Below are 19,600 nucleotides of genomic sequence, written 5' to 3'. Positions count from 1 at the left end.
TCCTGTCTGTGCAAGCTGCTCAGCTTTCTCAACAAGTGCTTAATAAGAATTAAGCACTGTCATGCATTTAAGAGTAGTTCCAAATTTACCTAAACATTGCGGAGAGCGAAGTACCATTTCATTTGCAAGTATATTTCATCTTGTATGCATGTGGCCATGGTTTATTGGTATTGTGCAACTAGACCGACCTGAATTTATTTCTGGTGGGATGTTGAAACAATAGTAAAAGTGACCTCAAGTGTGCTGAACCAACTTCCCATCTTATTAAATGCAAAATCTCTGATTTATTTAATGGAGGGCTGGGCTTGTCTCTTTATTAACTGTAATATTCCATCTGATATTAAGCCTATGGCAGCTGCTGTTCCTCATCAACGCTGGAGAATGACCACATTCCCTGCTGCCCTGAGCATGCTGCAGTCAATGGACATGGTCTTGTTTCTGTGTTTGAATTAGTAATGGTGGTCCTTCCCGGTAGTGTTTTGTTTCGAGCTCTGGGCTTGTGTGTTCAGCTAAGAAAAAAAATCTGCCTGGTGGTTTTGAAACACATTTCCAAATGAAGCAGGTTTGTCAATGTCCAACAGATACGCAAGTCATTTTCGTGCCCTGAATAACTGAACTCTCTGTGTTATTCATAAAACCTGGCATAGAGACAGCCAAGTTCTTGTTTTGTCTAGAGTAACTGAAGTGTTAAATGCTAAGTAACATGGCCAGATTCCGATATCATCTTCCCCAGTGTAGTTACACCATAGTAATTCCAATTAGGTGATTGCGAGCAGAATTGTTATGGGAATGTGGGGATGGTAGATATCGGAGTAACTTCATAACTTTTACGGCTTCTGGTTCATCCTATAATTAGGTGATTTTTTTCTTCAGAACAAATTTGTGTCACATGTTTAACCCAAACTAATAGACCTTTTGCTTAATTAAACCAGTTGGAATTTTTCTATGTTAGAATGCTCATGTTATACTGGTGCTGTGGACGGCTTTTTAAAACAGGTTGTACACCATCACATAGAAATAATATTTAATGATTTAAGAAATGATGCCCTATGTGAAAGCAAGCTCCAATAAACAAGTAATTGTAATAAAACTGAACTTTTTTTACACTGCTCCTTTTTCCAAAACAAAGGAAAAGAAAAAATCACACCCCATAACCAACAGAGCTGAAACCTGATACTTAGAAAGTCTCACAAGAAGCTAAGACTGTGAATTAATAAGTAGTCTTTAGACCACTATTGGCTCTTCCTGAAGACTTATTATAGAACAATAATTTCTTTTTTTGCATTCCTTTATAGACTTCCATAGATACAAGAAACAGTGCCCTCACATTAAATACTGTTCAGAGGATGCCTACACATTCCCTGCTGTTTTTGCATTGTTTCCAAGGAAACGTCTCAGATCTAGACATAGGGATTACACATTTCCAGCTTTCTTATAGCTCTTTTTGTTTATTCATGAGAGAAATGAAGGAACTTTATTCATAGGTGCAATGTAGTTTTTCATACTTCAGTTGTGAAGGAGAGGAATCCTTTTAGGAGTTTTGTTTACACTTGGAGAAAGTCTTAAGAAATCCTATTGCAAAAAGATGAGCTGTCTTTTACATGGAAACACAGTATGAATTATTTTTTTTGAGGAAAGTGGTTTTCTGTATCAAAGTTTTCTGAATATATTCAGATTGTAACGAATCTTAGTACTTATGATGAGGATATAACCTTTTCTGCCTCTTTCAGAATGTAAGGATGTGATCCTGGAAATCAAAATAAAAATACTTTTACAAGTGACCCAAAGGCTAAAAATCTTAATAGATAGTAATTCCCTTAAGATGAGTCACTTGATAATTAGTCTAATAATAGCACTTTAAAAAATATTTGTTGCCTATTCTTTCTTTTTGAGTATATACTTATCAGTGGTCTTTTTTGCAGTTGCTCTTTATACATTTTAGATTTAATGATTGAATTAATCCTTGCTAATCCAGCTAGTCTTTTTCTATCTCCCTCTTTTTGGAAGTGTTTAGATGATAAATTTGATCAATAATTATACATAATACCTGCTGATGTCTTTCAAGATACTTATGAATTATTTCCTGGCACAAGTTAGAATGTGTTCAGGGTTTCTGCTGTATGTTTTGTATCGCCTTTGGGAACATGGAGCTAAAGTTATCTATCTTTTTCTATGGAGTAATTCACATTTTTTTGAAAAACTGATCAGTGAGTTATATTAGCACTTGTCTGAGCAGTCCCATATTACTATGTGGAGAGACTCAGTATAAAATGAGGAGAACTCAGTATAAAAAATTGTGTAGAAATTTCTTTTCATTAATGATTAGAGCTGAAATCCATGAGGAGGAGAAGTGCAGTTGGAATTTTATTCCTGATCAGGAGCAATATTATCTTCCAGCAGTCTGTGCCTGCTTTGATATTACCTCTGCTGCACTTCATTACTCTCTTGTTACCAAGCATTAGCTTAAAGAGTGCATAGGAAACATTAATTTTTAACTTTTTTAAACATGATCTTTGATTTTTCATATAGTACCTCATCAAGGAAGAGTTCCATAGTTTCAGTGGGAAGTTTTTAGCTTGAAGAAAAGAATTTACCTGTATTTGATGTAAATTTTTTGCCAAAATAATAGCAAAAAATATGCCTATATGTACATAGAGTAGCATCGAGATTTTTAATAAGATTTTACTGTGGGATTTTGTCTAAACTATTATTTTCCTTTCTTGGCAGTAGTGAGTGAAACAGTTCTTGGATTGCTCATGTATTTACTAGTCAGGCGTGTAGTGAGTTTCCAGTGATATGTTTCGTTAAATATTAAATACTACAAGCAAATTCTTCAGTCCTTTGGAAATGTTATATACACTTGGCCCAACTAACAGGCAAGGATAAAGACCACAGGATATATCCTGTGGTGAAACTAGATTATGATAATAGCGTTGCAGTGGTGAATGAACCTGGAAAAAGCTTTTCAGTGGTCACTGTCTTTTGCTTTAGCGGAGGTACTACTTTTCATGCTCAAAGAAACCAAAGTTGGTGTAAGCTCCAGCAGAATTTCTTGAACTAATCATCTGAACAACAACTAAATTTGGTTAATTTCATGCCATCAGGGACAAGGACACTAATGTCAAACTTGTCACAGTTTGGAAATTACTAAATTGCAATAGATAACAAAGATGCTAATGTTTGGCTTTGCAGTTTGTGGGTGTTGGATGTAGGAGTTCAGCATCACCAAGTGAGAAACACAGCTGAGCATTGCAGTGCACATAATGGATAGCAGTTTAGTATGGTATTGAGTTACCAAGATTACCAGATGACCTAAGAGGGCATAAGCTAGTTGTATACTCTACCCTGTGTGAAGTAGGAACACTATGAAAATCAATGAGACTGAAGTACTTATACATCTCCAAAATGTTGCTCAAGCATTTATTTGTTCTTACCTTAATTGAATTGTTTGGCTTCTTGGGCTATATGCTTTTTTTTTTTCAGTTTAGTCTGCCCACATTCAGAACCTGTCTGCTGTGAACTGATTCTGAGTCAGTAGCCGTATAACCATGTTAGTATAGGATGGACTTTGTGCTAATAGGTTTAAGTCAAAAGTCTGTCTCCTTCTGCCATTTTTTTAGTGCTGCACCAAGATTACCACAGCTATGCATCTATTTTTAGCTATAGTTGGTCAAAAACTTTTGTTCTCAAGTATTTTCCAATAAAAATGTCTTTTTCAAAAAACAAATGTTTCTAAAAACAAGTGAATATTTTTCCAAAACAAATATTCAATTTTTGCAAAAAAGAAAAAAAAAAATCTAGATTGAAAAAATTCTACTTTTACAAGAAAAATTAAACTGTTTCTCCTTTTTATATGTGCATGTGATTATATGGTTAAAAAGAAGCTCATGCTTTGTATGCATCATATGTTCTTTTTCCAGCTCTGAGCAATGAAATGGTTAAATATTTACAGATACACTACAGCTTGCTCACAGATAGGTCTGCTTCAGTTATAAGTTTATTTTAGAGTGTTTGCTGTATCAGACTTCCTTTTCTGCTCTGCTCTTCTTTCTATTTCACCTTCTGTTCACATGTTTCTGCGGAGTTCAGGAAAGTGTGAGGATCAAAGGCACCCCAAAAGTTAATACAGGTAGAAATTATGTTTCAAAATACTGTTTAGTACTTAATTTTTGAAAGGCTTTTGGAAACATGGTGCTGCACTCCTTTTCCTACAATTTTGTCTGAAAGGGAGAGTCACACTTGCATCATTCCATCTGCAGCAGTGGGCTTTTTACAGCCTTATGTTCGTTTAACTGAGAATGCCATTTATCCCAGGCTGCTTTGGATGTTTAGCACCCAAAGCAACCATGTTTATTAATCCCTATAGCTAATTTCAAATTTATTCAGGTTTTTTTTTCCCACAAGTCAAGGGATGACGCTAAGAATACTCCATTTAAATTGCAATTACAGAATCCACTCTGTGTCTTCTGAATAATAGTTACAAAGCACAAGACTCAGATCTATTTGCAAAAATCCATGTGCCGTGTATGTCAGTATTTATGTGCATAATCACTCTATTGTATGTTCTAAAACATATATTTCCATTTAAGATATTATGAAGATACTGTAGTAACTTGAGTTACTACTGCTACTACTGTAACATATTGCACAAGCAGATAGGTCTAAGACAAGAGTGATTTACCCCACAATAGACTTTTCGAGTAAAGCTTTGGTCATATTTCAATGAAGAAACTGAAGCTTAAAAAAAGATTTGCCAGGACAGAATGAGTGTATGTTGACACATGATTAATAGCGCTAAGTATCTCCCCAAAAAGAACAGGGACTGCAGCCAAACAGTGTAGCTAATCAGCTGTGATTTTGAGTGCTAGCTCTATGACCAGTGGGTTGTGCAGACATTAAATTAAAAGTGTGCTCACAAAGTACTTGAAAGATACTTGTAAAATTGTAGAGGATAAAATGTCAGAAAAGCGTCATGGTAAGTGACAGTACAGATACATAAACTTCTCCAGATATCTGTAAAAAGAGCATTGTGGGATAGTTCAGGTGGAGTAATCATCACCGTGGCTTTAGTTCTTTGAACAGATTTATTCAGAACAAGGCCATTTTGCATAGGGAGGATTCTCCTTTCCTCCCTTCCTCCCTTCCTCCCTTTCTGCTTTCCTCTCTTCCTCTTTTCCTTCTTTTCTCTCTTCCTCCCTTCCTCTGCTCCTTCTTTCCTCTCTTCCGTCTTTCCTCTCTTCTTTACTTCCTCTCTTCCTTTCTTCCTCCCTTCTTTCCTTCCTCTCTCTTCCTCTTTATTTTCTCATAAATACACAGCCACATATATAAACACTACTATAGGTCTTAGAGCTTGAACGTCAGAATATTTTCTGGTTTTATTTTTGCCACATAAAATTCCTCCTTTGAGACATATTACTTTGATGACGAAAGTAAAATTCAGCGCATGCCTACTATGTAAACCAACCTTTATTACTCCTACACTAATGCAATATAACCTAATTGTTTCCAGAACGGCCATGTTAAGGAATATACTGTAAATTTGCTCTGAAAGCCAAATATTGTTGGCATTAGTGGAGAAAGGGACAGAGGAAGGAAGATTCATTACAGGCCATTTCACACCTGAGCAGCCAAAGGAGCAGTCAAATGATGGACACCTGCTTTGACATTGTAACTGTAGTATTTTGACTTCTGCCCCGAATTTTATTTCTGATAAGTCATTTTTGGTTCTTCTGGGTGGGGACACTCTTCCCGTGTGACCAGAACTGGTTCCTTTTTGTTCCATCTGTGTAATGGCAGAAGCATTTGAGGTTGCCTTGGTGTAACACGGTGTAGGTGTAACCAAGGGATGGTTGTGAAGTGGGCTAGGAAAGGACAAGACCTGCTGATATCTTACCGTTTCCACCTCAGCCATGGAATATCACACATGAGATCAAGGCTGAAGTTGTTTTGGTGAGCAGTTGCTTTCCTTCCCAGCCAGCTCTTCTGTTTACCACCTGACCTGGTGAGTTGTCCTGTGGAGTTGGACTTTTCTATATATGTATCCAGACAGACCAGCTAATCCAGTTACCATGTGACTTCACAGTCTGACTTTTTGCTTTGTTTAGAGTTTCAGCTGGAGAACATGATTTATTACTTACAGGTTGGTTGTTTTTGGGGTTGTTTAGCCCGGCAGAGTTTTAGAATTGTCTTCTCCATAGGCAGTAAGTAAAACGTTGTCATTGGAAGGATGCTCGTGTCGTGGACAGCTCAGGAGGAGACACTGCTGGCTGGAGTGTCATTTTGTTAGTGACATATTGGAGTAGAAAGGAAATGGGAATAGTTGTCCTTAGAATATTGTATGACAAATATTCAGTCATTATCCAGGGAACTGTATCTTGCACTTGCTGGGGCTTAGGCTTGACACTACCAGGCTGCCATTTTTAACAACTTGACATTTTACTCAATCTGTTTTTTCTTAACAAGTTTACTGCTGCGTTGAGGGGGGAACACAGGAAGCAATGAAGCTAAAGGAGACACCAGAGATTGCCAGGAGGCTTCATGATACACTTTTATAACAAAACAATTCTTTTATTTCTGACATGGTTTTTGTATCATCATGTCTATTACTTTAAAATTTGGCAGGGGTGTTTAAGCACAGCCAGGCAGGCCAGAGCCCTGTGCAAAACAGATGTCCACATAAGTAACATCCACTTTCCACAGGTGTTTCTGGTCACAGCCAACAACTCTGTCAAGATGGAGCTTGGGGGAACGGTATAACTGTGAAAAGGCTGCAGTTTAGGAACATGCCAGCAATTGATACTCAGATGTTCAACAGGGTTGTATCTTGCATGGAAACAGAGACACCCAAATAAAATTTAAAAAAAAAGTGAATTCGAGTAGACGAGACTGACCACCCACCTTGAATTACTTTCAACTCCTACCCAGCCAGCTGTGCAAAAATTATTATTTTCATATATTTTCTTCCAGAAATTTACTTGACTAGTTGAGATTTTTATGCAATATCAATTTATATATATTATTTTTTTTACTGCTGATGAGATTTAAAAAATGCAGACTTCTCTTTTGTCTATCAGAGGGAGAACAAAACATAAATTCTGATAAAATTTAGAAGGTGAAAAGAAAACCCACACCTATTGAAATGTTCCCTACATCCTTAAGCGTTTCTAAAGGGAGCCAAAGTTAACAAAACTTTTAGAAATATATATCTAACTAGGGAACATTTTAAAGTAAACTAAATACAATTTTTTGTTTGTTTAGACTGAACAATAATCAAGAACTGGATTTTACTAGACCTCATCATACGGAATAGCCATGTTAATATGAGGTAGAAGGATTAAAATAATCAAAAATTTGATTATTTCTGGACCTTTTTTTGTTGTCTTTTACTTAGGTGTGTATAATAGTAGCCATGTTTCTTTAACACCTTAGACCAGCTTTTTGGCAATATTCCCACCTTTTCCTGATGGGAGAGATGAGGTATGCCTGAAGTGCTGTTGCACTTTGACCGTGCTTAGGTAGGTTAATGATATTACAAGATGGCACAAGTTAGAGGAATTACATGTACTGAAGGCTGACACTTGGAATTCTCCTTCAGCAGGAAACGTCTGTATTTCAAAATCTTATTTCTTTTGAAATGAGATGAAAAGAACAATTAAAAAAAAAAATCCCTTTTCTATGAAGCAAAATGGCCAAAAGATGTTATCAGAATGTTTTATTTCTGTAAAATTGAAGCTGACTGTTCCAATTTAAATGTAGTATTTTAAGGGGTGGGAGGGGAATCTTTTATACAAAGGTTTTGAAATAAAATAAATGATTTTTTTTTTTTTTTGTTATCATCTTGTTAGATTGCTTCTTTACTTTTTCAGTATGCTTTAAAAAAAAAAAATATATATGTACTCAATGAGACTGACACATTCCTGTGGAATTGGTTGAGTTTGTTTCACTGGAAGAGTTTCAGCAAGCTGTAGTCCTAAAACTACTTGAATCCACTCAGACTGCAAATCTGGTTCCTGGCAGAGCTGAGGTTCAATGGGGTCAATATGTGACATAAAGCAGTTTACGTCTTTCCTCATGCTAGATCCAATCCCAAGCCCAGATACGAGACTTCACTGGACTTTCAGAGGGTTTAAATAAACCATTTTGAACCTCTTCTACTTTGAAGACTCTAAAATATTTTCCAGATGAAGTGGAGATGCCTGTTGGTTGAATTTAAGTCTGCTGACTGTAGGCTCGCTCTTGGTAGGTCACCTTTGGAAACCCATCAGGAGTGTCCCACGAATGTGCAGGGATTTTGAGATAACACCTTAAAGCCATTCGTGTAGGTTATTCAGAGAGTCTTAATCAAGCACAGTGTGCATGTTTACTGAATTATTCTGTGGATTGTCTGTTTGGATCCACTTTTCATACCAGCTTCAATCTGCAGGAAATTCTATGAATGTACAAAAATGAGGAAGGTAATGATTTGTGAGTCTGCCTTCGGTTCTCATTGCCATCAGTGTGCTTTTCATAGCACCTTTTTACAATCTATTCCTGCAGTGACTTTCACAGAATAATGTTTTTTTGAATGAGTGAGGGTCTGATCAATAGCTATATGAAGCTTGAGACATCTGACTTGAATCATTTAACAGCCTACCTAAGCTGATGGCCTGTTCTTCCATGATGAGCTGAACCATTGTGCCAACTGCTAGGTATAAGGTATTTTGCTTGTCACCTGGTCCTAGTCCCAGACACCTCTGACCTTGATCTCAGACCATCTGATCAGTTGGAAGTGATGTTTAAGACCATTGCCAAGGAGTGCAAATTTATCATTATGTGTGTGATGGGAGTCTTCTGCAGAGGTGATGACCGTGGTATTGTGCAGACCAATTGTAGTAAAGAAGAGAAGGCATATAAAAGTAAATGTAGAGTACATATCTGTGGAGAAGACACAAGGCGATTTAACAAGGAAAATGAAGTAGTTAATGAGTATGCATAGAGGGGAAAAAATGCACATGCTCTCAGTTTTTATCTTAAACTAAATTGCTTCTTTCTTTTCTCCCTGAGCCAAACGTTTTTTATTTTTATTGCAAGTTACTGCATTATGTTTTTCACAGTCACCGAATGTTACATTTGCAGAAATTTGATACAAAACCTTATATATACAATATTTTAATGAGTTTTAGTCGTACTATCATCTGAATTGACTACCCTGATATAATTCTGTTGAAGCCAAACCCAAAATTTTCTGGTTATTGAGTGCAGAAAGAAATTTGACTGATGGAAACTATTTTGTTTTCTCATCCTAACCTGTCTTGTGGTTATGAGTTCTTGGTGGTGAATATTACAGAGTTTGTGATAGTGTCACATTATGCAATGAAATGCATGCTTTTGAAACAAACAGTCCAGAATGCTTTTGGTCTTCTTTTTAAACTCTTTTTTTTTAGCTCTATTCTAACAAAATATAGGGCCTGATTCAAAGTCCTGATTTCATGAATCTTTCTGTGAATTTCATGGGTTTATCCGACCTCTAGTCCTTCTACTAAAGACTGAGCTCTGTTACTACTCACAAATAACTCAGCATGTTGCTCTGAAGCAGTAAATGGAGAAATTGCAGGAATCTATAGGTAAAATTCTGTTATGTGCAGGATGCCAGATTAGATGTTAAGAGTCTCATTTTGAATGAGAGGCCCAGAATTTCACAAAACGGTGCTAAATCCATAAGTCTTCTGAATGAAGTTTTTGTTATTTTGAAGTTTGGAAAATATCAGAATCTACTTTTTGTTTAATTCTCTGTTAAATCTTTGCCAGCTGCCTCTCTGAAGGTTTTGAGAGAGAAAATGCTTTTTATTGCCTGCCCCCTCAAAAATGGTGTTGGAAAAGCCCTTTAGGGTTCTTTGTAGAATATTAAAAGTCTTCTCAAGAAAAAATGTTGCTACACGTTACACATTTTTTGGATGTGCAGAAGTTAGTTTGTCCATTAGTAACATAGAGGCAACTTTTATATTTGATTCAGCAAAAAAATTAATATGGGTTTAGTACCAATTGTCATTAGAAAGGTTGTAATGGAAATTAGTGCCACCTCAGTCAGTTGCTCAGTGGTTATATATAGTAGCAGTCAAGTCCTCTTGTGGCTAAAAATCACCCTGTAGTCAGAGGGATTTCCATTTCTTACACATAGTTGACACTGAGATAGATGCCTATTCCATACAAGTAATTTAAAATGGATTAAGAAGCACTCTAGGTTTGCATAAACACTCATCCACCTATCTATTCCATCTCTGTTTCAGTGCATACCTCATCACTTTCCTCAATAAGAGGCTTGACTGATAAATCTCCTTTAGAACTTGTTTGGATTGGCAGTCTGAACTGACAACCCTTGGTTTTACTACTTTTAAGCTACTTGTTTTTACTTTCTTTTTCTTGAAGCCATGGGAACAAAGCACCTCTTTGAACAAGTGCTCCTTTTGGCTTGTTTGCCATGATATGTGTCAACTATTGATCTACATATTTAGGAGCCAAACTCTTTTCCTTTAAAGTCCTCATTTCATCTCTTAATAGGGTCAGGTCTATATGTCTTTACCTGCAGCTGGAATGTACATGAACATAAATAGGGGCAACATATGTCAGTTGCATCTAGCCAGTTTAAGACTACTGCAAGTGTATATGTGTCTGCCCTAAGGGTCTAACAAACTGGTTCAACAGATAACAGTTTTCCCTCCTGTATTCGTATTTTATGGTAGCACTTATGTTTTCATCCTAGTGTCTTACTTATTCTTAGAGGACAAGGTTGTATGAGGTCTATTGTTATATAGATTATTGGCCATCTCTGGGCTTTAAGAGAATTTTCCATAGCTGTTAACCATGAGTATTGGCAACTTGATTTCTAATACAGAATAATCAAAGCTCAAAAAAGGATAAGAATTCTAATAAAAAAATAATTCAATTGGATTCTTTACTATTTTCTTAAAAGCTGGTTATTATTTTCTTGGGGAAAAAAAAAAAAAGACAAGAACAAAACCACTTAGTATTTAATGAAAGAGCCTCCTGAAAGTTTATTATTGGAATATACCTTTAGCTAAGGTTCTTTTATGTGGAACTTTGTGGCATGTGAGATCTTGAAAAAGCTAACAAAGTAAAAGTAAGGTCTGATAGAGATCTTTGCATATGTAAGAATTTGTATGTCTTCTAGGTGAATTTGGAACAGATGTTGTTCATTAAATTTATTACCTACCATAAATGATTTAGTGTGAGCTAGTAATTTGAGGGACTCCCAGGTGTGCACTGCTACAAAAATAATACACTGGTCAGAACTTGTTAGTCATGGTACCCTACTATAAATTACAGCCTATCCAGTCCCATCCAGGTTTTATAATCTTTTCTAATGTATAGTTCTGTGCAAAAGCATACTACACACTTTGTGCACACAATCCCAACAGCTGTGTATGAAACTGTAATTAATGCTTATGCCACATTAGTCTACATACCAGGTTATTTATACATATTGCTTCTTAAGTAATACTGTACATAATACTTCTCAAGTAACACTGCATGAGCCATCTTTCTTGCCCATGCACATTTCTGTATGTGGTTCTCTGGTTTTGTATGTTGGTGCAGTTGTTTTATAGTGAATTTGCTGAGAATCAGAAACTGTCAAAGCTCCCTAGCAGCTTTGACTTGCTATTCCTCTTTCAGTTACTTGTGTATTTTTTTCATTCACAGTTTTGAAAAGAAGGTGTACAATTCTGTGTTGATTAGAGCTTCTACTTTTATGAAGATATGATTCCTCAGTATCTAGTGTTTCTCGTTTCTAAAATTTGTGGATTCTGAAAGTGTTGTTATTAGACATACTTCTCCATTGCATATTGCAAATCTTGGACAAAAAACTAAATTCTTGCTTTTCTGCTTGAACAAAATTTGAAAGGGAGATCTGGGAAGACTCAAATAAATGGCTGGAGAAGCTATCTTTTTCTATGGCACCGGGCAGCCTCTCGTAAATATTTCTAACCTTCTGGAGGAAGGAACAGGGAGAAATTCTTTCTGAGCATTTTTTATGAGCATTGCATAAAACAACTTCCAAGCACACATAAGGGAGAGAGAAGGTGGTTCAATACCATAGTCATCTAATAGAGCTGTCATAGCACAAAATAAACATCAGGCTTCATTGGGGCAATATAGAATAGCCAGGTAGAAATGAGGTTAAAAGCAACCTTTTTTTGTTTTTTTTTGTTACACTGAGAACTCTGAGCTTAGTGCTGTACGAACAATATTTTAGTGGAAACACATAATGCTGAAGGTGATTTATTCTCTGTAAGGCTGACATGGATCTTAATTTTTTCCAAGTTGTTTAAGAATTAGATCAAAGCCTTGAATTCAGGGTACTTTATTATGTGTTCTTGGTAAAACAGACCTGAAGTTGCCATTTACTCTTCAACTGGAGGTTTAGCAAAATGAAGATTCAGTAATACTTTGTGAGTTTAGCTGTAAGTACAGCATGAGATTTAGAATGTTAGTTCTTAATAGACCTTAATTGCAATGACCTCTTGCAGTCAATTTGCACACACAAAACAGCTCAAGCCAAAGAATCACAAACCTTTCACAGTACTCTGCATCAATTTAATGTGATTTAACACATTCTTTTGCAGAATGATCAGCTGATTACTCCATCTCTGAGGGCTCAGTAGTCACAGAGGTGAAATGATGTTTGTGTGTAGAGGAATTACTTCAAACTAATGAAATACTTTTCCTGTCAGATTCTCTTTTTTTTTTTTTTTTTGAGTCTTGTAAATAGTTTTAATGAGAAAGATTTACTTAATAATTGTGCTTTGTCATATATTGAGTATGCCTGAATACCTGCAGATACTCTTTGGGGAGCAATCATTGCTGTAAGAGTCTTGTATGTAGGTTCAGGTCCTCTACTGGCAGATGTAGACAAAGATCCATTGGCTACACCAGTTTATACCAGCAAACAGTAATTTTGCTTTGGACAAAACAGTTATCAACATAAATTCAGAATAAAGATAAATTAATGGAATAAGATTTCAGCACAAAGTTTCCGGCTTCAAGTCAGTTGGTCAAGCCTGAAATTTGGCTTTTTTTCTGAGTCTGTTGGATAGTCTCTTTTTTTTTCTTTTTAAAAATGAGAGTAGCATTTATTGTCTGGAACAGAAGGTTTGAAGTAATGTTTGTGCTGAGAGGGCACATTTTAAAAGTGTCTATGGAATTTGGTATCATAAATTTTAGACGAGTTCATGAGGGTTTATGCAGCTAAAACCTTGTCTACTTAGAACTTCCTCTTCCTCCTTATCTGCTTGCCCACCTAGAAAAAAATCTGAGAGGTGTGCGATCTATGGGAGTGTGTAAATAATTCAAAAGGAGTGGTAAGCAGAAGAAAACAGCTGGACTTTATTCATGTACTGTCTGAATGGTGATTGATTTTTGCATCCGGGATATTTTTTCGTGTTTGCTTCACAATGCTTTATAATGCCAAATAGCAACAACTTTGTAAAGTGAGACTTTATTTACTGACCTAGGGTCCAAGTGTAAAGAGTAGAGCAATTGGTGTAGTTTTTACAATGTTCCTAGTAATTTGAGTTACTCTATACTGAGAATAAATGGAGTTACATAGGCATATTCTTTATATCCTATTTTATTTAGACTTTGCCTTGCTTATCTCTGTCTAACTTCAGTTTTCGGTAAAGGTTAGTCAGTGGCTCAAATCCATGCAAGCAGTTGCTGCAGGTTGGGACCAGAGCCTTTTAGTCTAAAAATGACTTTCATCTTGTCCGTTTCTTATCTCTCCTTAATAGCGTAGGATGTTAGCTCAGGTGTGGGTTTGGGACTAAACATGCATGGTAATTGACAGTATTACATCATCAATGTGTTCAATATACACGAAGGCTTCAACTAGAAACTCAAACACTGTGGCAGCATTTAACTTTCTGTCAATAGAAGAACACACTGAATTTACTGCGTTTAATTTTGAAATTTGTTGTTGTTGTTGTTGGTTTTTCTCCCATGGATTGCTTGTGCTTCATATGTCTACTATAATGCGCAACCGTCACTGTCACTTAGGGATTATGAAAAGCTCTCTTTTTTTTGCAGATCATCCGGTGAATGAATTTTTGGATCTATTCAGTCGCCACATGCTTCCTCATGCAATAGATGAACCCCACATTGATACAGAATCAGCTCAGACTGAACCCTGTACTTCAGACTCTGTGCAGGATTCGTCTGAATTTATAATACTGGATCCTTTCTTTCCAAACTTAATAGATTTTGAAGAAGAGGAAGACTGTGAAAATACTACTGATGTTACAACTCCTCCAGCTTTGCAGTTTATCAATGGAAAGCAACAAGTTACTAGTGCACCTAAGAGCACAAAAGCTGAGGAAGCGAGAAGTGACCAAATTGAAAGCGTTGCACATTCCAAAAATGTAACCTTTTCCCAAATCAATGAAACAAACACATTTATAATACCTGAAACGGAAGCTTCCGGTACTATGCAGCCAAGCAAAGTTGGAGAAGTAATAGGGGCATTTGAAGTTACACAACCGACAGCAGATGTTGCAATGTTAGAACCTGTTTATAGTGGTGAGTCAGAAGTTGCCACAACAGATAAATCAACAGCCATTACTTCTTCATATGAACAATCTCTGCAAAAAAATAAAGAGACTATAACATGGCATAGAACTGAGGAGAGCTCTACTAAAGATACAAAAAACTTGCTTTTGATTACTAGTGAATCTTCTGGAGATGGCTCCACCGAATCTGATTTATCCAGTTCTGTCTTCTCAGAAATTGTGACAATGTCAAGAAAGGAAGATGACGAAAAAAACTCTGCTATAACTTCTATTCCTGATGCATTTACTGTGGAAAGTTCTGCTGTAACTGCTTCTCTGGATGTAGTTTTTAATACTGCTATGGCAGGCATAGGTGTGAAAGACTTTACTCCAGAAGAGGCAACCCCTGCTCCAGGAGATCATTATGAATCAACCATTAAACTTAATGCAAATTCCCCAGTTGAAAATCTTCTGGAAACAAGTAGTCATACAGCAAAGCCTGAGATGAGTGCTTCTTCTTTTATAGTCCTAGAAGGCTCTGGATATGTAGAAGAAGACATCATTATAACTTCAGCCATGACAACGGAAACAGCAGTAACAGAAACACTTTCAATGCAAGATGCTTCTTTGGGCCCTGGCACAGTACTGCCAACAGAGACTTCCGTAACCATTTCAGGAATCACCTCCTCTTTGCCCAGAGGAATAAGCACTCTTTATTCTGCTTTTGATCAAAGTTCTGAAGGAACTCTTGCCACCAATTCTGTGTCTGAGTTTGTTACGGAAAAAGTAGTTGCCAGTTCTCTTGTAACAGAAAAGAATATTAAAGATGAAAAAGAAATACAGACCACTGTTTATTCAAGTCAGGAAAATTCACCTACTGCTGCAGGGGGAAATTCAGAGTTGAATGAACTTGTAAGCACTACTAGTGAAGTCAGAACTGTAAGTCAAGAGCCCACCCCACACAGAAAAACAGTACTGGTAACAAGTAGCATAAGTTCTGAAATCAAAAAGGTCTCCACTGTTCCTCCCTTGAGAGAGAAGAAGCTTTTTATAAGTGAAGGATCAGCAGAAGAACCATCAGACATATTTTCAGGGGGTCCCACAAGAAAAGTGGTAAGTACTGACTCCCCGTTTATTGATCCGGGTTCTGGAGACATAGATGTTATCATTGAGTCTGCAACTTTGACTTCGGTTCCATTAAGACCTGTCACTGAAACACAAACAGAAAAGCATGAAGGAAAAGTTTACAGCATAGATGGCACTTCACTGAAGAATGCAACAACAGAATATGAGGAACATGCCAGAACAGATGAATCAGCAATATCAGTTTCAAGTACCAGGTCAGATGGCTTGACAAAGGAGTCTGGAGTAGCAAGTCAGATGTCCGGGGATGTATTTAGTACAGGAAACCCAGGAGAACAAAACCAGGAAACAGAACCACCTTACACAGCTCCTTCTGAAGTAAAATCTACTCCTGGTTCTAGAAAAGAGATAATATCCCATGTTGCACCAGGAGTTAAAACTGAAGATTTAGAAACAGGTAAGGTCACATCAGCTCCAGAATCAGTGGTTAGTAACAGCCCTCACAACATCATGATGACACATGTTACTGGCAATATAAAAGCAGTAGCTGAATCTACAGAAAGCAAAAATGCAAAAGTTAGTTCAACTGTCTCATTAGGTAAGATTCTCTTGATTGAGCATGGCTCTGGAGAAGAATTCAAAGGTGACAGCAGCACCACAAAACTGATGTCTAATGGACCTACTGAAGAAATACTTGGAAGTCATTTCTCATTTATTGATCAGGGATCTGGAGAAGCAGGCACATTGATTGAATCATTTGCAAAAACAGCAGTTCCACACACTGGGAGACCAGAAACGCAAGAGAAGTATGACAAAAAAGTTGTCAGCACACCCTCTATGGATCATGCCCTCACTACCAAACCCGATGAGCTAGTCACAAGTACTGAACATGAAGTAACAACATTGGGAACTGTAACTGACAGAAGAATAGAAGAGAAAACAATAGATGAACTGACAGTAAGAGCTTTTACTATGAAGGTTCCTTTGGTGGAAGATATGCATTCTAGGGAAGATAGGCCAAGGGAGATTTCACCAAAAGTTACAGAATCTTCTGAAGAAACTACAACATACCCATTCTTTAAAAGTACACAGGCTAATCATGAACATCTGGGATTTTTAAGTGTTCCAACCGTCAGTCCGTATTCAGAAGAAAATGAATTAGAAACTGAATCTGTTAAAAAAATACTTTTGCCATTTAATGATTACAGAGTAACTGAGTCTGTAAAGATTGAAAGGAAATACATAAGCTCCCCAGTTACAGGTATAGAGCAAGACGAGGAGTTGCTACAAAATATTTTCCCTACAAAAGATGTTCCCAAATCACTCCTGACACCTAAAGAAGAAAAGCTAACAAATAGTGAGCTCAATGGTGATTCATTGTTCTCAGGACAAGGATCGGGAGACGGCCTTGCTGTTATTCCTTCTGTAGTGCCATTGGCTGTCAAAGAAATCATGAGTACTTCAAGTCCTCAGACTTCTCATCCTGAAGATAGGGGACCCAAACTTTCAACTGACAAGACACAAGACTTTGAAAGAGGAAGTACTGAATCTTATTCTGAAGTTAATGAAGAAGTTACAAGTGCTGTAACTGAACTGCTGTTAGAAACAGAAGGCCAGTTTGCCAGCTCAGTGATCACTAGTTCCCCAACTTTGGCAGAAGAGAGTTCCAAGAGCTTCAGTTCCAAAGAGATTACAGATAGGACACATTATTTTGTTGCAATTGAAGAACCTCACAATAATGAAACTAACTATAGGAGAGGAGAAAATGAAACAGGTAGGACAACAGCTACTTCTAAAGCTGTTTCTCAAGAGGAAACGTCACATTTGCTGGTTAAAGATGGTGTAACTCCTGTTTCTGTGATACTGACTGGAACTCCTAATCTTGAAACAGAAGAATTGCTTGTAACATCAACAATGAAAATGCCAGGCAGGGTATTACCTGAAAGCTCTGGAGAAGGATCTGGCTGGGTGGGTGTTTTGGATTCATCTTCTCCTGATATGTTTACTCATTTGTCAATACCCCTTGTGTCAAAAGTAGAACTAAATGCTTCATCTAGTGTTCCTGGGGACATTTATTCCGAAGTTTTGACAACAGAGTCACCGATAGATGGATCACAGACTCTGATCACAGGACTATCATCCCTTTTTACAGAAGAAAAAGAGATTGTGGCAAATCAATCTGCTGTTCAACCAAAGACAGCTACATCAGAAGAACTAACAAGTGATACTGGGATATATGAGAAAATTATTCCCATGATTGATGATAAAAGAAGTGTTATATTGAACATTTCTGTATATGGTGATATTACATTAATTGAAGAACGACTTCAAATACCATCAGAAAAAACAGCTATTATAGATGTGGATCACTCAAAATCAATGCCTGAAGATATAATAAGTGTGCAGACAATGCCAAACCCTGTCATGCAATCAACATATGGTGGTGATGATGGCACGACAGCTGAAGGGGAGAAATATGATTCAACACCTAAATTTTCCACAACCAAAGAGAAGATACTTGGATCTGGTGATAGTCTTTCTTTGACTACTTTGAGTCAGCCAAGTAGTGAATCAGTAACAGCTGAGCACAGACCAAAATCAGATGACAAGGATTTGGGCTCAGGTAATCCCATGAAGTTTGCAACAGAAACTCTAATCACTACCAAACTCTCTGAACTGGGCATTTTCCTTCCTACAGTACCATCACTGGCAAGCCCTCATGTGCCTCATGAGACTAAACATGTTGTAATAAGCACAACAGAAGACACCTATGAGCTGAATACTTCAGCAGACAACCGAGTAATAGCAGATCAAAGTGAAACTGTCTCTGGCTTTTCTGGAATGGGCCAAGAAGAACTGGATGATAAGCAGCCTGTGGTTCCTTCTCTTACACCAGTTTTAACTACTGAGACAGAAAAGGTTTGGACAACTGGCATGCTTGATGCAGGTATTGTCACCACACAGCATACCTCCCAACTGACAACTGTATCATCTAGCAAGAATGAAGAAAAGCATCCTACAGTATACACAAACACAAAATCGTCATCAGTAGAGTATGAAGAAACAGATTCAGTGAGCTTTTATCCTGCACCTCAAACTCCTAAGTCCTCAGTAACTGTTCAGTTAGTTAATGGAATATCTGAGTATCCTGAGGTTCCAAGTACATCATCATCAAAGGATTCAGATCAGTCCAATCATTCATCAGAAGGAACCTTCAAAGAGGTTAGTTCTGATATTGCTGCAACATATAAACCACCCACTACAGAGCTACTCGACAGTACAGAATCTTCTCTGCTGGAGTTTTCTCCCAAGACTGTTTCAGAAAGCACAACTACTGAAAGTACTCCTCACCTTAACAGGCCTGTAACAGACAGGACAGAGGAGACAGAAACCTCTGTAACTGATTTAACTGTTGATGAAGAAGCTACTGTTTCTGGAGATTCTCCATCAATACATATCTTTCCTACTGCTTTTCTGAATTTTGGAGAAAGAGTGAGCACAGATGTTCCGAAAGTTAGCACAGTAAAAGTTGAAGCTTCCTCAGGGAGAGTGAACAACCCCCACCAAGAAGATGACAGGAGTACTGAGAGAGAGATCCCATGGCTTTTTTCCACACCCGTTTCAGATTCACCCAATAGCATTGAAAGTGAAGTATTTAAACCTGACGAGGAAGCGGTTACAATGCTAGCTTCATCTTCACAACCTTTGGATGCAAGCACAGAAACACAATCAGCTTTGTTTGATCGAGAGGAAATCACGACAATTTCTTCTAACATTGCAACAAACAGCATTGCCCCTGGAAACAGTCCGTATCAAAACGAGCAGTCAACGATAAGCTCTGAGGAGCCAAACACTATTGAACTTGTAACTTCAACATTTTCCCTTCCGGAAGTCACTAATGGATCAGATTTCCTGATTGGCACCAGTGTGGGTTCAGTTGAAGGCACAGCAGTGCAGATTCCAGGTAACTTCCAAATATG

The 19,600-nt window shown here is 37.3% G+C and overlaps 1 protein-coding gene across 4 annotated transcripts in view; it reads left to right on the top strand.

The window, feature by feature from the left end:
- VCAN (versican) overlaps positions 1-19,600 on the top strand; it is a 105,808-nt gene that overhangs the window by 56,442 nt on the left and 29,766 nt on the right. For 3 of the 4 annotated variants that reach the window (XM_086629229.1, XM_086629230.1, XM_086629227.1), the window contains one exon: positions 14,080-19,584. The exons of the other annotated variant lie outside the window; for it this stretch is intronic. In XM_086629229.1, the coding sequence (XP_086485355.1) occupies positions 14,080-19,584 (5,505 nt within the window). The remainder of the gene's footprint in view (positions 1-14,079; positions 19,585-19,600) is intronic. 4 annotated transcript variants of the gene reach the window in all.

Source organism: Tauraco erythrolophus, chromosome Z (genome assembly GCF_009769465.1).
Source record: "Tauraco erythrolophus isolate bTauEry1 chromosome Z, bTauEry1.pri, whole genome shotgun sequence".
In the NCBI taxonomy this organism is placed as follows: Eukaryota; Metazoa; Chordata; class Aves; order Musophagiformes; family Musophagidae; genus Tauraco; species Tauraco erythrolophus.
Note: the sequence above shows the minus strand (reverse complement) of the source record. Positions and strands in the feature narration are given on the sequence as shown.